The sequence below is a fragment of the Peromyscus leucopus genome, chromosome 1 (assembly GCF_004664715.2).
Source record: "Peromyscus leucopus breed LL Stock chromosome 1, UCI_PerLeu_2.1, whole genome shotgun sequence".
Classification (NCBI taxonomy): Eukaryota; Metazoa; Chordata; class Mammalia; order Rodentia; family Cricetidae; genus Peromyscus; species Peromyscus leucopus.
The window spans coordinates 47,781,707-47,797,075 of record NC_051063.1 but is presented as its reverse complement, the minus strand read 5'-3'; the positions used below and the strand labels follow the sequence as shown (position 1 = coordinate 47,797,075).

At 50.3% G+C, this 15,369-nt stretch overlaps 1 protein-coding gene across 1 annotated transcript in view; it reads left to right on the top strand.

Moving 5' to 3' along the window:
• Nucleotides 1-15,369, top strand: part of Tll2 (tolloid like 2) — a 117,953-nt gene extending 102,584 nt beyond the window's left edge. Inside the window, 8 exon segments of the mRNA XM_028889409.2 lie at nucleotides 143-279; nucleotides 281-304; nucleotides 2,003-2,183; nucleotides 4,256-4,381; nucleotides 5,662-5,789; nucleotides 8,068-8,281; nucleotides 10,372-10,622; nucleotides 12,168-15,369. Coding sequence (XP_028745242.1) covers nucleotides 143-279; nucleotides 281-304; nucleotides 2,003-2,183; nucleotides 4,256-4,381; nucleotides 5,662-5,789; nucleotides 8,068-8,281; nucleotides 10,372-10,622; nucleotides 12,168-12,302 — 1,196 coding nt within the window. The 3' untranslated portion in view covers nucleotides 12,303-15,369.

The following is a 15,369-nucleotide window of genomic DNA, read 5'->3' as shown; positions in this document are numbered from 1 at the left end:
AAAAAAAGAATCTGAGTCGGTTCAGATTGTCTAACTTTTCCGTGATTATTGAAGGACAGCAGGCCTTCCTGATGCTTGGGGGATATCTCAGTCACTTGGAACCAAAAACAGATGAGTCTAAAATCTGTTTCCCTTCATGCAGTGGCCTGTGGTGGATTCATTACCAAGCTAAATGGCACCATCACCAGCCCTGGGTGGCCGAAGGAGTACCCCACAAACAAGAACTGTGTCTGGCAGGTGGTGGCCCCCACGCAGTACCGCATCTCCCTGCAGTTTGAAGGCATTCGAGCTGGAAGGCAATGACGTACGTCTCTGCCCCGTGACCGATGGGGTGGTAGCTGTGTTGAGAAGTGATTCACAGCTAGGACAGGCTCTCCAGGCAGCAGGGTGGCCTGGGTGAAGCTGCTGCTTCTGGTGGAGACCTGGGGTGGACACTAGGCAGAACTGGGGGCTGTGGAGAAGGGGCGGTGTCTCATTGAGTCACTTCAGCTGCATGTCCATTCCACTGAGTCCAAGGAAGATGGAATCGAGAGTGAGGAGGCAGGAGGTGGGGGTAGAGCAGTCAGGGCTGACCTAAACTCCGAGGTGTGGATCTGGGGACCAGTGTCCATCTGAGGGGAACAGAGGCACCGAGGGCCAGCAGCAGACAGGGATGCTGTCAATAGCCCGTCCCTGTCTCTCGGAAGTGGCGGTGGATAGTCAAGTCAGGAGAGGCCTTGGCAGTACCCCACAGCCAGAGTGTGACAGGAGCGCCTCGTGACTGCACCTGGGAACAGGAGGAGCCCCTGGAGCTCCGTGTGTTTCTCCACAAACCCCTGCCACAGCCCAGCTGGGGCGATCACTCCAACAACAGCAGTGGCCTAGCTCTCACCCACTCCATCACCCTTGCAGGGAACCAAGAGAGACTTCTATGCCCCAAATCCCAACGCAGGAAGCTCAAGAGATGGCCTGACAGTTAAGAGGGAGCACTGCTCTTGTAGAGGACCCAAGTGCGATTCCCAGCACCTTTGTTGGGTGGCTCACACCCAAATATAACTCTCCTGACCTCCACGGCCACCTGCACTCACATGTACAAATCCACATACCCACACATATAACTAAAAATGAAACACATCTTTAAACATAAAACAAAACCAACCAACCAACCAAACAAACAAACAAAAAAACAATACGTGGAAGGCTCTGGTGCCAATCGGGGCTAACCTCCTCAAAATGAGTATTTCACAGAAAACAAAATAGCCATTTGAAGGTAACTGACTAGGCCTTCAGCATTTAAGTTATTTTCAAAGAAAATTCTGTGCTAACTGAGGTAATGTGGATTCTAGTCCCTGCTCCACCACTGCTGAGCCAGGTGACATCAGACGAACGTCTTTCCCCTTCGGGGCATTGTTTTGTTCCTGTGAGACTATGGTGGAGTTGGTCTGTGGCCACAGTTCGAAGACATCCCCTCCCTTGCTCCCCCCTCCTTTGCCATCTCCTCCCAGCAGGGGCCCTTTGCTGAAGCCAAGGCCTTGTGGTAGCCCAAGATATAAGTAAGTAGAAGCAAGGAAGGAGCTTGTATTCTGCTGCCAGGCAGCTGACCTCACAGAGCCTCAGTTGGAAAGCTGAAGTCCCTGCCACCCTCCGGTGCTCACAGCATAGTGACAATCCAGAGGACTCCAGCTCCAGGGCTGGTTGACTGAGCACATTCGCCCGCAGGGAAGAGTGTAGTTCTGAGGTGGACACTCTGCTGAGGACCCACGTGTGTCAGCAGGAGGACCTCGGAAGGGAGGAGGGGGAGGGGAGGACGGACTGGACAGTTTGCTCTCCTGACCTCTGCATGGAGTCTTAGTTGTCAATATGAAATACAAGGGTGAAGCTTATAGTCCAAGAGTTCTAGGGCATCACAACTTTGGTGGCAAGAGGGTACAGAGGGCGGGGTGCCATCAGTGCCCCCGAGGCGCATCTATGAAGTGACTGGGGGAAGGGGAAGCACACTGCCCTGGCCCATGTTCCCTCACAGGTCTGTAAGTATGACTTCGTAGAGGTGCGCAGCGGCCTGTCTCCTGACGCCAAGCTTCACGGCAAGTTCTGTGGCTCCGAGACCCCCGAGGTCATCACGTCGCAGGGCAACAACATGCGTGTGGAGTTCAAGTCTGACAACACAGTCTCCAAACGAGGCTTCAGGGCCTACTTCTTCTCAGGCAGGTGGGGCGGGCCTGCAGAGGCCCGAAGACTCCTGGACCCTGAGTTCCTGCAGCCTCCTCTCTGCCTCCTCCAACTTCCTCTTCATCTGGTTTTTATATTGGTGGCCCGGTTCATCTCCTGGGGACACCCCAACAACTTGCCACATGCCAAATGTGGCTTAAAACAGACAAACAAAAAATTATTCTCTTAAGTTCTATGAGTCAGAAATTGGAATTCAAGGACACCACAAAACATGTAGTGGGTCCTGTTGGTCACGTCACACTGGAGTGTGGCCTGTTCAGAGGGGTGTTTGGATCTCTCTCTTAGTGCTCAGCATTGAAGCAGGCCCATTATTTGTTGGCTTTATAGGTGCTCAGAGTTCTGTCTTTGACTTTTGGGGGTAGGCGGTCTCTCCCTGAGCAAGTTCTGTTTTGTGTTATGGGCACAGCACAGACCTGAGCTCAGAGGTTGCCTGGATGGCATCCAGCCTGGCATAAGCTTGCCCTGGTTGGAGAGGCCGGAAAGACAGCATCCCGGTAAGTCCCAGCTTAGGGTAGCCTGACGAGGGCCGATACTTGGAGGAGGGGACCTGAGGCAGTGGGCACAGCCTCTCTGCCTGAAGTGTGCCATCTGGGCCAGATCTGAAAGGCTGAGGGGGAGATAGTATGACTAGACAGAAACTGACCAAGGTCTGGAGAAGAGGGGGTGTCACGAGCTTGGATTTGTGGGTCTCGGTGTTTACAAAGACTTGTAAGACCAGACTAGCAGGACCCATAATTGTGCCTGGGGAAGCCACAGGTGGGCCAGGTCAGGCAGCCTTGGTCAAAATGAGCCATGAATGCTGGCTGAAGAGTGGGATGCAGTGGGACAGGAGGGAAAGCTCTATGTAGGTTCTGAGCAGGGAAGCCTACAAATCATATGATCAAACCAGGCCAGGCAGGATGGAGCTGAGAGGGCCAGGAATCTCCTCAGAGGCAGGTACGCAAGGCCCTAATGAGGGGTATAGTTCCATGCTTACGCACAGAGCCCGGAGACAGAGAAACTAGGTCTTAGGAGGTAAGGGCCCCCATGAGTGTCAGTGGGAGGCCTTAGGAAGGGAGGGGGAGGGGAGCACCGTACTGGGCTGTGACGTCAGTTTACACTCTAAGAGCTCTGGATAGGGTTTTGGTTGTTCCCATAAAAACACAAGGGTGAAGGCACAATGTGAACTGTTCTAGAACACCACAATTATGATGGCAAGAGAGTCCCGAGGGAAGGCTGACACCTTAATCCCCGAGGCACATAGAGAGCGGGGTAAAGGAAGGAGGGGGTGGAATGGAGGCAGAGCCTCATTTACTACAGGAAGAAGGTGGCAATGGAAAGGTCCATGCCTCCAGAGCCTCAGGAACCACAGGGTAAGAGCCAGCACTAGGGTCTCACGTGACTGTAATTGTAACAACCAGCACTTCCTGGGGGCCAGACATTCCGAAGGCTTTCCCGATTCCCATTCATTTTCCCGCCCAGCAACCCAAGGGGGCCCGAGACAATGGAGCCTGAAGTACTGCCCTGCTGAGGCGAAGTGGGCAGCACCCGCCACCGTGTGGCTCCTGGCCCGCACACTTACCTCTCTACACACGGGGAACAGTGTGTGTTCAAACCTCCGGGTCACAATAAGCTTCTTGCATAGAAGTTGCCTCGACTTGTTTCTTTGCATGTAAAGTGGGGGGGGGGTACAGATATGCCCTCCTAAGCTCTAGTGGGAATCAATTTAGATCACAATAGCATACAGGAAGTGCCAAGGGCCCATTCTAGGGTAAATAGTCAGTATATGGTGGTCATTTTCATCATTGCTGCTTTGGCTGTTGATGTGAACCTGCCCTTGGCTTGGGTGGGAAGCAGGACAGAGAACATATGTTCCGCACATGAAAGTGTTTTAGGAGCACAGAGAACCCCAAAGAGGCCAATGGATGTCCCAAATATTCCAAACAAAGATTCCCCTCTCCGTGGCTGTCACCTCTTTAAGGGGACATGATCTGGGAGGCTCTTTGGAGCCCCAGGGGACAGCGGCAAGCAGGCAGCTCTTCTCAGGAGAGCCCATTGGTCTCCGCAGACAAGGACGAGTGTGCCAAGGACAACGGCGGCTGCCAGCAGGAGTGCGTCAACACGTTCGGGAGCTACCTGTGCAGGTGTGGGAATGGGTACCGACTGCACGAGAATGGACATGACTGCAAAGAGGGTGAGCTGGAGCTGCTGGGCTGGCACCGGCTTCTCTGGGTGTGTGAGCGGGTGAGGGAGGGATGCGGGCGGGAGCTGGCATGGGGAGTCACCGTCTGTAGAATGCCGTGAGAGCTCCATGTGAATCTTCACTTTGGTGGCTCTCCTGTGGGACAGCAATTAATTGTCTTAGGGACAGCTAGTCACGAGGCCCGAGATGAGTGCCTATTGCAGACTGATTAAGCCAGAATCAATATACCTACCTCTAAATTATGGCTTTGCCCTTCCCTGGCTACGTACCCTTCGGCTAGTTGCTTAAATCTTATGAGCTTCGTTTTCCTCTTCTGTGACAAGCAGGGTAAACATGGTAATCATGTGTCTTTCCTTGGGGTTTTGTAAGGATTACAGCCTGCCTAGGAAGTGTTTGAGATGGTCTGATGCAGACTGTGTGTGCTAGGTGTCTGTAAATATGAGGCCCGCGTCTCTGTCGTAACAGTGCCCCAGGCAGGACCGAGAATGAAGGAGAATGTCAGGAATTTCACCTGCTCCCTTCAGAGCCAGATGGTTTTGCTTGTCCAGCCGTTGTGGAAGAAGCCTGCCCTTAGCGTTTACCTTCTTCTGCGAAGGGAGTTTGTGTATCTGTGATAAACGTAGCTAAAGGCCTTGCCCTGCTCTGAGTTGAAGGACTTGGAGGATGGCGGAAGATGTGAAGACCGCATGCCTCTTTCTTATTTGGAGATGGGAAAAATTGAGAGGATGCATGCAAACCACTTAACCACAGAGCAAGACAAACTCAAAATACTAGTCACCAAGCAAGCCATGGTACCACTCTTGGCTAATAACAGGTGATATGGGCAAAGCAGGCCGGCCATGGATGAGATTGATGGAGGGAAGGCATAGTGACCCTTGGATCTCTGTTGACATTCACCATGGGTGGCACTCTCTAGGCCTTTTACATGTGACATTAACACACACCTATGAGCCTGGCGTTCCTGTGACGCATGAGGACAGAGAGGTCTTAATCCCATGAGTTGTAGAACCAGTGCTCTCCTGAACTCGGCCTGACCCCAGGGCCTGTGCTCTCACCCGGTGCTGACTCTACCACGTTCTCAGTGCCAGCCTCCATGTGAAGAGTCATGGTTACAGAAAGGTTTCTCCTCCGGAGCCCGTTCAAACAAAGTCAGCACCAGGTCACACCGGATCCAGGCTGGCTGCCCATACATTGGGTATTGACCCTGAGACTCCCCTGTGATGCCGGCCTCAGTTGAATGACCGCTCTGTGTGTCCCTTTCTGACCTCTAGCTGGCTGTGCATACAAGATCAGCAGTGCAGAGGGGACCCTGATGAGCCCCAACTGGCCTGACAAATACCCCAGCCGGAAGGAATGTACGTGGAACATTTCGTCAACCGCAGGCCACAGGGTGAAAATTGTGAGTTGTTTCATTAGGTTGCTAAGGGCATAAACCTTGGTGTTGGGCAGACATGAGTTCAAGTCCTGCTCCGTGTCCATCATGGAGCATGCCCAGGTCTCAGTTGTGCTACTGAGGAATGGGAAGATGCTATGAATCTCAAAGTGGGGGCTGCTGGGCAGATGAAGGGAGCGTGCCCTGTAACAGCACTTCTTCCGGTGGCACTGTGTGAGGTGGCCGCCACCACACCGGTGTGCAGTGCTGTGTGGGACTCAGTTGTCTCCAGAGCAGCTCTCTCACAGAACATTACACTCTGGAAGAAGAAAACAAACGACTTAATTTACACGGAAGGTTGACAGGGGAAGGCCGAAAGTTCTCAGGTCCCCCAATCCCACTCTAGAAAGTTGTGACTCTCTCCAGAAGTTTCCCACACATGGGAAAACATGTACCTTTTTTTTTTTCTTCGCTCAGATCACTCACATAGAATAAATACAATTATTCATACTCTCTGCAATCTACATCTTTTTCAATTAACAGTAAGACCACTATGCTAATTCTTCCTTCAGTTAAAAAAGCAACAACTGCCTTGCATTTAAAGTCTCGTCTGCATATATCTGATATGTAGTCTTGCACAGCATATTTCATTATTTACAAAAAAAAGTCTGTTCTCCAAATCCCATGTCTTAGCCCCCCCATCCTGACTTGTAGTGTATGACATATGAAGCAACTAACAGCTAGAGAATCTCTCTCTCTCTCTCTCTCTCTCTCTCTCTCTCTCTCTCTCTCTCTCTCCACACACACACACACACACACACACTCAGAGACACATATGCACACGCATGTACATAGGAACACACTCACACATGCACACGCACATACACAAAACACCTCAGACTGTTGAGATGAGCAAGATGGACTTTATGAATGACTGACTAATAATGCAGGGAGGAGAGAAGAGAACAGAGAGAGACATGGTGATTTGCAGGTGATCGTGCCAGGGAGTTTCCTGCTGCACAAGGATAATTAATGGGCTTTCAAGGCATCAAGGGCAACAAAGGGACCCCAGGGCATAGGGCATGCGCCTTGGGCACTTCCTGTACATGACATGTGCTGCCAGTGTAGGAACTGCTTTCTTCTGCCCTGGGTCTCTCAGAACAGTGTGGAATCTGGATGAGGGTGAGTTAAGGATTGAGAGCCTTTGAAAGGCCACCTTTGCCCTAGACTGCCATCTGTGGAAAGATGCACTGTTCCTCGGTGGCATCCTTTCCTGATGATCAGGAAGAACAGCGTACAGGGGGTGGGCGTGGGGGGTGCACCTCAAATCTGCAAAATGGGATGCCTTAACCTGAGGTGTCTGCACACAAGATATTTCCTTGGAACATGGTTGGTGGGTATGTTGACTGAACTCTGCCTTTTTTTAAAACTACAGAGTGTGACCCCCAAACATACAACTAATGTCCCCCTTTCCACTCTGTCCTTTTAGTCAAGCCTTTACCTAATACCCCCTGCTTACCTTGACACCGCAGGCAGACGATCAGTCAGTCAGTCATTGTATGGCTTGAAACTGTTCAGCTCCCAGGCCAACAACTGGGGACAGTCTTTGGTGGAGGGCTAGGAAGAAAAGAGACAGCAGAATCTGGTTATGGTTAACCTGGAGAAGGTTGGCACTGGGTCATGTTCAATTTTCACTCCAATTAGCTTCTTTATTACTCAGTTTCTCCTTCTGTTCCCCAGGGATACTAATAGATCTCCATAATGTCATTAGAATTTAAGTGAGAAAATCCCCATAATTTATTGGCGTGGAAAAAAAAATACCCAACAAATGTCAGCACTTTGAGGCTGATGGCAGAACAGGGTGGCCCTGCTCAAAGGCACTGGAATTTCAAGTGTGTGGTAGTGGGAAAAGGCTAACAGTAGCATCTCTGAAGCCACAGTTCCCATGTTCCATAACAGCTCTACCAGTGAGGACCCTGGAAAAGCCATCCGACATCTTCTTGCAGGGATCATGCGTGGGACAGGGTTGCAAAGACTGAATGAGGGACATTTGTAAAGCCTGTAACACAACCACCAGCATGGGTGAGCACTCAGTCCCAGCTGACCTCCAGCATTAGAGGAGGGGGATGCGAAGAGGTAATTCTGAGTGGTTGGCAGCCTGGGACTGGATGTTGCATCATCATGGCAATGGTGGGCACCCCTGCAAAGCTGGCAGACAGACATCTCCCGGTCCTGTGTGCCCCCTCCCTCCCCTTCCCTTCTCAATGCCCTATCCTTACCTCACTTTCTGCTCTCCCATCTCCAGACATTCAATGAGTTTGAGATTGAGCAGCACCAGGAATGTGCCTATGACCACCTGGAACTGTACGATGGGACGGACAGCCTGGCCCCCATCCTCGGCCGCTTTTGTGGCAGCAAGAAGCCAGATCCTGTGGTGGCTACGGGCAGCAGCCTGTTTCTCAGGTTTTACTCAGACACCTCGGTGCAGAGGAAAGGTTTCCAGGCTGTGCACAGCACAGGTGCGGGCCACTGCTGAGCACCTCCCAGGCTCATAGCTGATGAAGGACCTCCTTCGGTCTGTCTGCCAGGGTGGGGTGAGGAGAATGGCATCCTTAACCGTCCCTGTTAAAAGAAACAGCAGCAGCCGCCATTGGCTGGAGGTTGTTCTCTTTGGATGCCTTTAGCTGACAAAATTGGATGTGGGCAACACTTTGTTGGTGCCCTTCCATCTCCCTCTTTCCCCCTTAAAAATGCACTTGTCGTCTTGTTGACCCGTGAAGTGCAAAGGTCTGAGAACTGAGTGGTGGAGAGCAGCCATTTTACTCTTGAGGGGCCACTTCTGGAAAATGTTGCTTTTCCTTGTCATTTTTTTTTCCTTTTTATTCCTGGCACTCCAAAAGTCAGCAGCTCTGCCGGGTCCTCTGGAAGAAAATAAGTATGCTTCTAACTTATCTAACTGTTAAATATAAGAAAACCAATAAGGAAGTGGACTCTGCTCCACTCAGTCTCAGCCCTGCGGAGGAATGCGGACCCTTTGATCCTGACATTGAATTGCGGCAGAGACAGGGGCTGCCCAAGAACCTGCCGGCAGCGGCTTTTGTCCCTGGTCCTGAGCAGGAGGTCATGATCAGGGGACACTGCCATTCTTTTTAACAGCTCCTTTCCCACTGCAGCTCTTTGTAATAGCCCTTCCCCCTGTGCTCCGCCCCCTCAAGTCAGAGCCAGAAAACAGGGCTCAGAGCAAACAGAACCACAGTTCCCATGTCCAATCAGTCTAGCCTTCCCTGCTTAGGCAGACACCCCACCCCTCATGAGACCCTCTGTAGCTTCTTGAGGATCTATACTTCCCCCACAGGAGTTTAAGGTCACAGATGAGTGACGTCACCCTCTTGTTCCTGTAGACTGAGTAGAATATGGGTGCTCTGGGTCAGAGAGATGGCTCAGTGCTTAAGAGCACTGACTGCTTTTGCAGAGAACCTGGATTTGATTTCCAGCACCCACGTGATGGCTTACAACTGTCTGTAACTCCAGTTTCAGGGGATCTGATACTCTTTTCTGGCGTTCACAGACACTACAAGCACACGGTGCACGTATAAACGTAAAGACAAAACACCCATACACACAGAATAAAATGAAATGGAACAGAGGTGCACTGGGTGGGTTAGCGTCTCAGTGGGAGGTTGGAGCATGCTGGGGAAATAGTTGCAGACTTTCATAAAAGGACTATTTACAGCAGGGCTTGCGGAGCATGGGGGCACCTCAAAGGACAGGACAGGGCTTGAGAACCACAAGCATATATAGTCACCCCAGCCCAGAAAGCAGACGGAGGGATGGGCAGAGCTTTACTGCTTGTGAGGTGTTAACCTCCTTCTGACCTGCGAGTGTTGGCAATGGTTGAACCCAGGCTCAGAGTGACAGGTCACTGGGGTGCTGGGGTGGTGGTGGTGCAGCAGGCCCCCTCTGTGCTCAGTGTATGTCTCCTGAGTTGAGAGGCAGGTCAGGCATGAAGAGACGGTAGCCAGGGTAAGGACAGGGCCGGGCCAACCCAGGTGAACAACTCCAGCTGGGATGTTAAGAACTAAATAGTCCACAATCCACACCAAAAGCAGCTCTGCCTCCCCATCCCCACCCCCACTCCTCCACCCCACCCTAACGCCTGCATTCATGGATCCTTCCAGTAGAAATTGAAGTTTCTGTGTTGTTGGGCTCAGCTGCAGTTCTGATAGGCTTTTATCGCCCCCTACTGGCATCACTATAAATTACAGCTGGTGGGAGTCCTTTCTGCTTCCAGTACCTCCAAGGCTTGGAATAGTTAGATCAGTCACACCCCTGCAACCAGTCAGGAAAGCTACTCTTTGGCTCCTTTTTCCCCCTTGGTGGGGAGAGAGGGCAGCAGCTAGTCTTTTTCAGTGGCATTATTGGGCCCGTTTGGATGCCCCTGGGAGCCCTGCCTGCTGCACCACTGGCCTCAGCCTCTTTCTCGTGCAGTAGGATGGTGAGGTTGCCCATCCCCTCCTGCAAGGCATGCAACGGACTTCAGAGAAGCTTTTGAGAAGCAACAGGCTGACGCCCAGGGGAAGAGTGAGTCTTTGTTCTCTCTCTGCTGCAGAGTGCGGGGGCAGGCTGAAGGCTGGCGTGCAGACCAAAGAGCTCTATTCTCATGCCCAGTTTGGGGACAACAACTACCCGAGCCAGGCCCACTGCGACTGGGTGATAGTGGCGGAGGACGGCTATGGCGTGGAGCTGGTATTCCGGACCTTCGAAGTCGAGGAAGAGGCAGACTGTGGTTACGACTACATGGAGGCCTACGATGGCTACGACAGCTCGGCACCCAGGCTTGGCCGCTTCTGTGGCTCAGGGGTGAGTCTGAGGGATGCACAGGATACCTCCTGATGTCACGCCTAGCTAGAATCCTGCCACTGTGAGCCACAGCCGGGAGTCCATTTGGCTGTGGTAGAGTGGAAAGGAGACCTCCCCAGAGACAGGCTGGGAGGAGCCAGGGGCCTTCCGGTCACACAAAGGACATTATCAGCTGAGGGAGAGCACTTCATCCTCTCTCCCTTTGCCTCTGCCTTTGAGTCCTGTTCCTCATTTTCATTTGGCCTTTGGGCTTTATTAATTCATTATGTTAGTATATACTCACTATGTTCACAGTTCTTATCATAAGCAAAACCAAGTATAGATTACAAATGATCACACATCATACTTGGTATAAACACAATGTTTATATCTGAGGTCATTATTTTTCTCTTTATTATCCACTTCCTGGGCTCACTGTATCTCCCGCACCTGACTCAGGGTGGACATACAGTCTGTGCCCAGTGGGTGTATAGGCAGGCACAAGTGAGTACAAAGTCCTAGCCACTCCCTAAACACATTACATGGTACACCCACCATCTGTCCTGGGCTTCAACCCTTGTCTCTGCTGATTGCTCATGCTTCTTTACTATTGCCTAGGCTTATGCAAATCATTTTGGAATCATCACTGCTTCTGGTGCAAAACAGACATTCAGCCTGGTATTCATGTCTTTGAATGGTTAGTCTTCTGTCTTACCTTGTCTACCCCTCACCCCCCCAAAAAAATAAAAGAAGAAGAAAGAAAGAAAGAAAGAAAGAAAGAAAGAAAGAAAGAAAGAAAGAAAAGACAAATGAGACCTCCTGATGCACTGCCTTTGATAAAACTTCTGAAACCAAGGAGTGCATGAAGAGGAGCCCCTTAGAGATCTTAATTAGTAAGAAGTCCCCTGTGGCACACCTAGGATCTGGCAGGCAGTGGCTTGGCATCTGGCTCTAACCCCACTCTAGACCACCTGGCAGAAGCCTCCTGACACAAATGTAGCAGCTCCACCCACTTGCTGGCCATGACCAAGCGTAGACCTGCACAGCGATCTTCACTCCAGGTTTCCTGGCAGACACATCACAATGTTATAAATCACAGCACAGGAGATCCACAGGATAAGCAGAAAGACCCAAGTGTGGATCCTGCTGACCTATGTGAACTTGACTCTTAGGCTCCTCACATGTAACGTGGACCCAGTGCCTGCCTTCTTACACACTTGCGAAGCCTGCATTAGATGAGATCTGGATGTGGGTAGCCAGTGCCTGCCTTCTTACACACTTGAAAAGTCTGCATTAGATGAGATCTGGATGTGGGTAGCCAGTGCCAGGCCTCCTGGGCCCTGATAGCAATAGATGCTGAATGTGTTCTGCATCTAGCCTCAACTTTGTAAAGTAGAGCCCAGGGAATATTCCTTTGAGAAGGAGCCTGCTTGGATGCCCGTCAGAGCTTCTGGTGATCTCATGGCAGTCATGGCCATCCTTGGGCCCCATCTCAGTTACACACTCCTCTACATTTCAACAATAACAGACTGACCTAAAATCTAGCTTTCCTTTTTCTTTTCCCAGCCATTAGAGGAAATCTACTCTGCAGGGGATTCGCTGATGATTCGATTCCACACGGATGACACCATCAACAAGAAAGGCTTTCATGCCCGATACACCAGCACCAAGTTCCAGGATGCCTTGCACATGAGGAAATAGCATCAAGGCTCTGGCAAGGCAGAGACAAAGGATGTTTTAAACACCCATGAATGAGTAGCCCCCAGTGTACAGTATCTTTCTCAACAACAAAAACTCAAACTACATCCTTGAAACTATGTATCTGGATGAAAAGTACATGCCTTTGGCCAACAGGAAGAGAAAGAGTGTCCCATTGGTTCTAGCTGCAGTGTTACGGATTGCAGCTTCTAAAGGAGGTTAAAATCTGAAGTTCGTGACCAAAAAAACTGTGCCCTTGCTCCTATGGGGCAAAAGGCCAGCCTGGGCTACCCCATCCTCAACTCCGGACTGGCTGCCATAGGCGACAGGCAACACCAGCTTCTCCTGATAACTCGGCTGCCTTCTGTCAGCACTGGACGTTGAGGACAAAAGCTTGGCCGTGGCCGAGTTGTTCCACGTGTGGCTGGAGTTTTGACTTAGCTCTTTCAGAGTCAAGCCAATCAGGAAACCTGAGACTATGTATGGACCCAAGAGCGAAAGAGGCATCTCAGTGCACAGAGGGAGGCTTAGCCTGGGAACTGGCGTCATGGAGTTGGAAGATCTCATGCCTTTTCCTGTTACTGGCCATCCTTGCTTCCTCTAGGGTGCTCCTGTCATTGGTACCCATTCGTGAGGGAGAATCCATGGTCACACCCAGCAGCACACTCACTGGTGAGCACTCCCAGGTTGCTGAGATGACACTCAGAGGCTGAGAGGATGCCGCCTGTGCTGGGGTTCCCGCCGGCTTCCAAACACTCCCAGCTGTGGAGGCAGAGGCATCTGCTCCAGGGAACCTCAACCCCTGGACAGCCAGTTCAAACAGCATCTGCAAGACGTGCCGCCAAGTCATCTCAGGAACAATTCAGGTCTCACTAGGTGAAAACTAGTAATTCCAAGTTATGTAAGAGTCGTCATCTTCCGGAACAAGTGGGTCTGTGGCACACTTCATGTCACCAGACAGGTTAAAGAGCGCGTGTTGGCTACTTTGCCGCAGTTAAAGGATGCAGCCGTCACACTGCACGCAGAATTCTCAACACTCTGACACTTGTTCTAGAGACGGGTGATGTTTACATAATTTTAGCACCTCAAAGCATAATTGAAATAGTGAGGTAGTTTTGAATGGCATTTCATTAAGGCATCTCTGGGCATTATGAGCTAAAAGCTGTGGTATGTTAGCTTTATAAGAGCATTTATGTTGGGATAACTTTAAAATAATGTTTACATAACCGCAAGTCCTGTTGGGTTGGTGGTGAACACAGGGCGGCACAGGAGCCTGCTTCCATTAGAGATGGCGTAGCTCCCGAGCGCCAGAATCCCTTTGTGACGAACCATCACTTTAAAGAAAGTGTTCGTGAAAGCTGAAGGATTTTCTTTTTTTAAAAAGATCCCAGTACACCAACCAGAGGACAACGTCTAACTAAAGTGACTGCTGAGAGCAAAAAACTAGAATGATACAAAGAAAGGGGAAAGAATGCATGGGAGCATTTTGTTCTTAAAACAGAAAAAAAATCCAAGTATTATTAATAATAATAATAATATATGTCTGTATATATGTATCTATGTATGTATGTAAGGATCAGCTATCAAAGCCTTAATAAGGGCAGTATGGCAGTGCCAACCCACTGGCTGTGGCTTATCATCAGACTCCGGTGCTGGCCCCACACATGACCCATCTCCCTTCAAAACCAAGTTCTCTTCCAGCTTCTCTTGGCCCTGAACTGAGGCTCCGTCTCCATTCTCATGTCCTGATTGCTGGCACACCCACCCGGGGACAGCTTCTCCCATTGTTTTGATCCCATCAACCAACTGTGGTAGATTCCACTGCTCTGGTGTGTGTGTGTGTGTGTGTGTGTGTGTGTGTGTGTGTGTGTGTGTGTGTGTGTGTGTTTAGGATATACTTTTGTCTCATTTTGTCTGTGAAGGGTGGACCAGAAATCAGGATACATAAGGTATCTGTCCCCAACCCCACTCCACAGAGACAAAAATTCTGTATTTTTAACCTTTAGAAGTCTAAGTAAGATTGACAAATTCCATGGAAAATCAGAGCTGGGGAGAGACAGGGTTTGCCACTGTGGTGACACACTGATCATTCTTTTAGTGTGAATGTTTTTCAGAAGCACACGGCTCTAGCAGAGGCCATTTACAACAATACGGCTCTTATGGTAGCCCTTGTTTAGGCCTGTGAGTGACATACTCCCAGAAGACAGGCTGATTCAACAAGAGCTGCCGGGGGCCCCCTTCTCTGGAAGCCGGCACCCACAGGAATTCACACAGGACGCAGGTCCTGCAAAGAACTGCAGTCTGGCTTCCAAAAATAGTCCACTCCACAGAAAGACCCAGCTGCCCCACCTTGGCCCTTCCAATTGCTCAGTGTCCTTTCCAAAAACGTCCCTGGATGTGTATGGAGGAAAGGTCTCAAGGCTAGCTCTTCAGTTTACCTTCCCTTTTATCTGGGACCGAGCCTGTGGGTGTCATGAAGCTCTAAGACCCAAGAACTGACTCTTAGGACAAATGACCTAAGGAAGTATTTGGAACCTGGGTCTCTGTGCCCTAGGTCTATCACTCCGAATCAGCAGAAGCAGGAACCTGCATCCAAGGCGGGGAAACTCCAAAGAGCTGACATGAGGCTATGTATCGATTCACTGTTTTCTCTCAAGTTTCTCTCTCAGTGTACCCTCTACACAGTCGTGGAATTCTTAGACTGCTCAGCCTGTTTAGATAATTCTCTAACCACAGGTAAGCAGCAGCTTCACGTAAGAACATGCCGTCAGTCTGGCCCCCATGCTATTCCTTAGACTTCTTGGTATTGTTCATGGAGTTTGGGAAGAGATGGCCCCTTAGCATCCATAGATGTTTTAAGCTTTGCAGATTGTGATCAAACTTCTGATCAGTAACCCCCAAATCTAAAAAGGTTCTTTTAAAAAAAAGAAAAGTGTTATCTATACATATAAGGGTATTTTTTTATTTCGAGTAACTTTACATTTCATGTAAAATGTCAGTTGGCAAGAACATGGGGGAGATGGTAACCCTTGTCTAAAAATGATGGTTTCATTAAAGAATGTGGATTTGC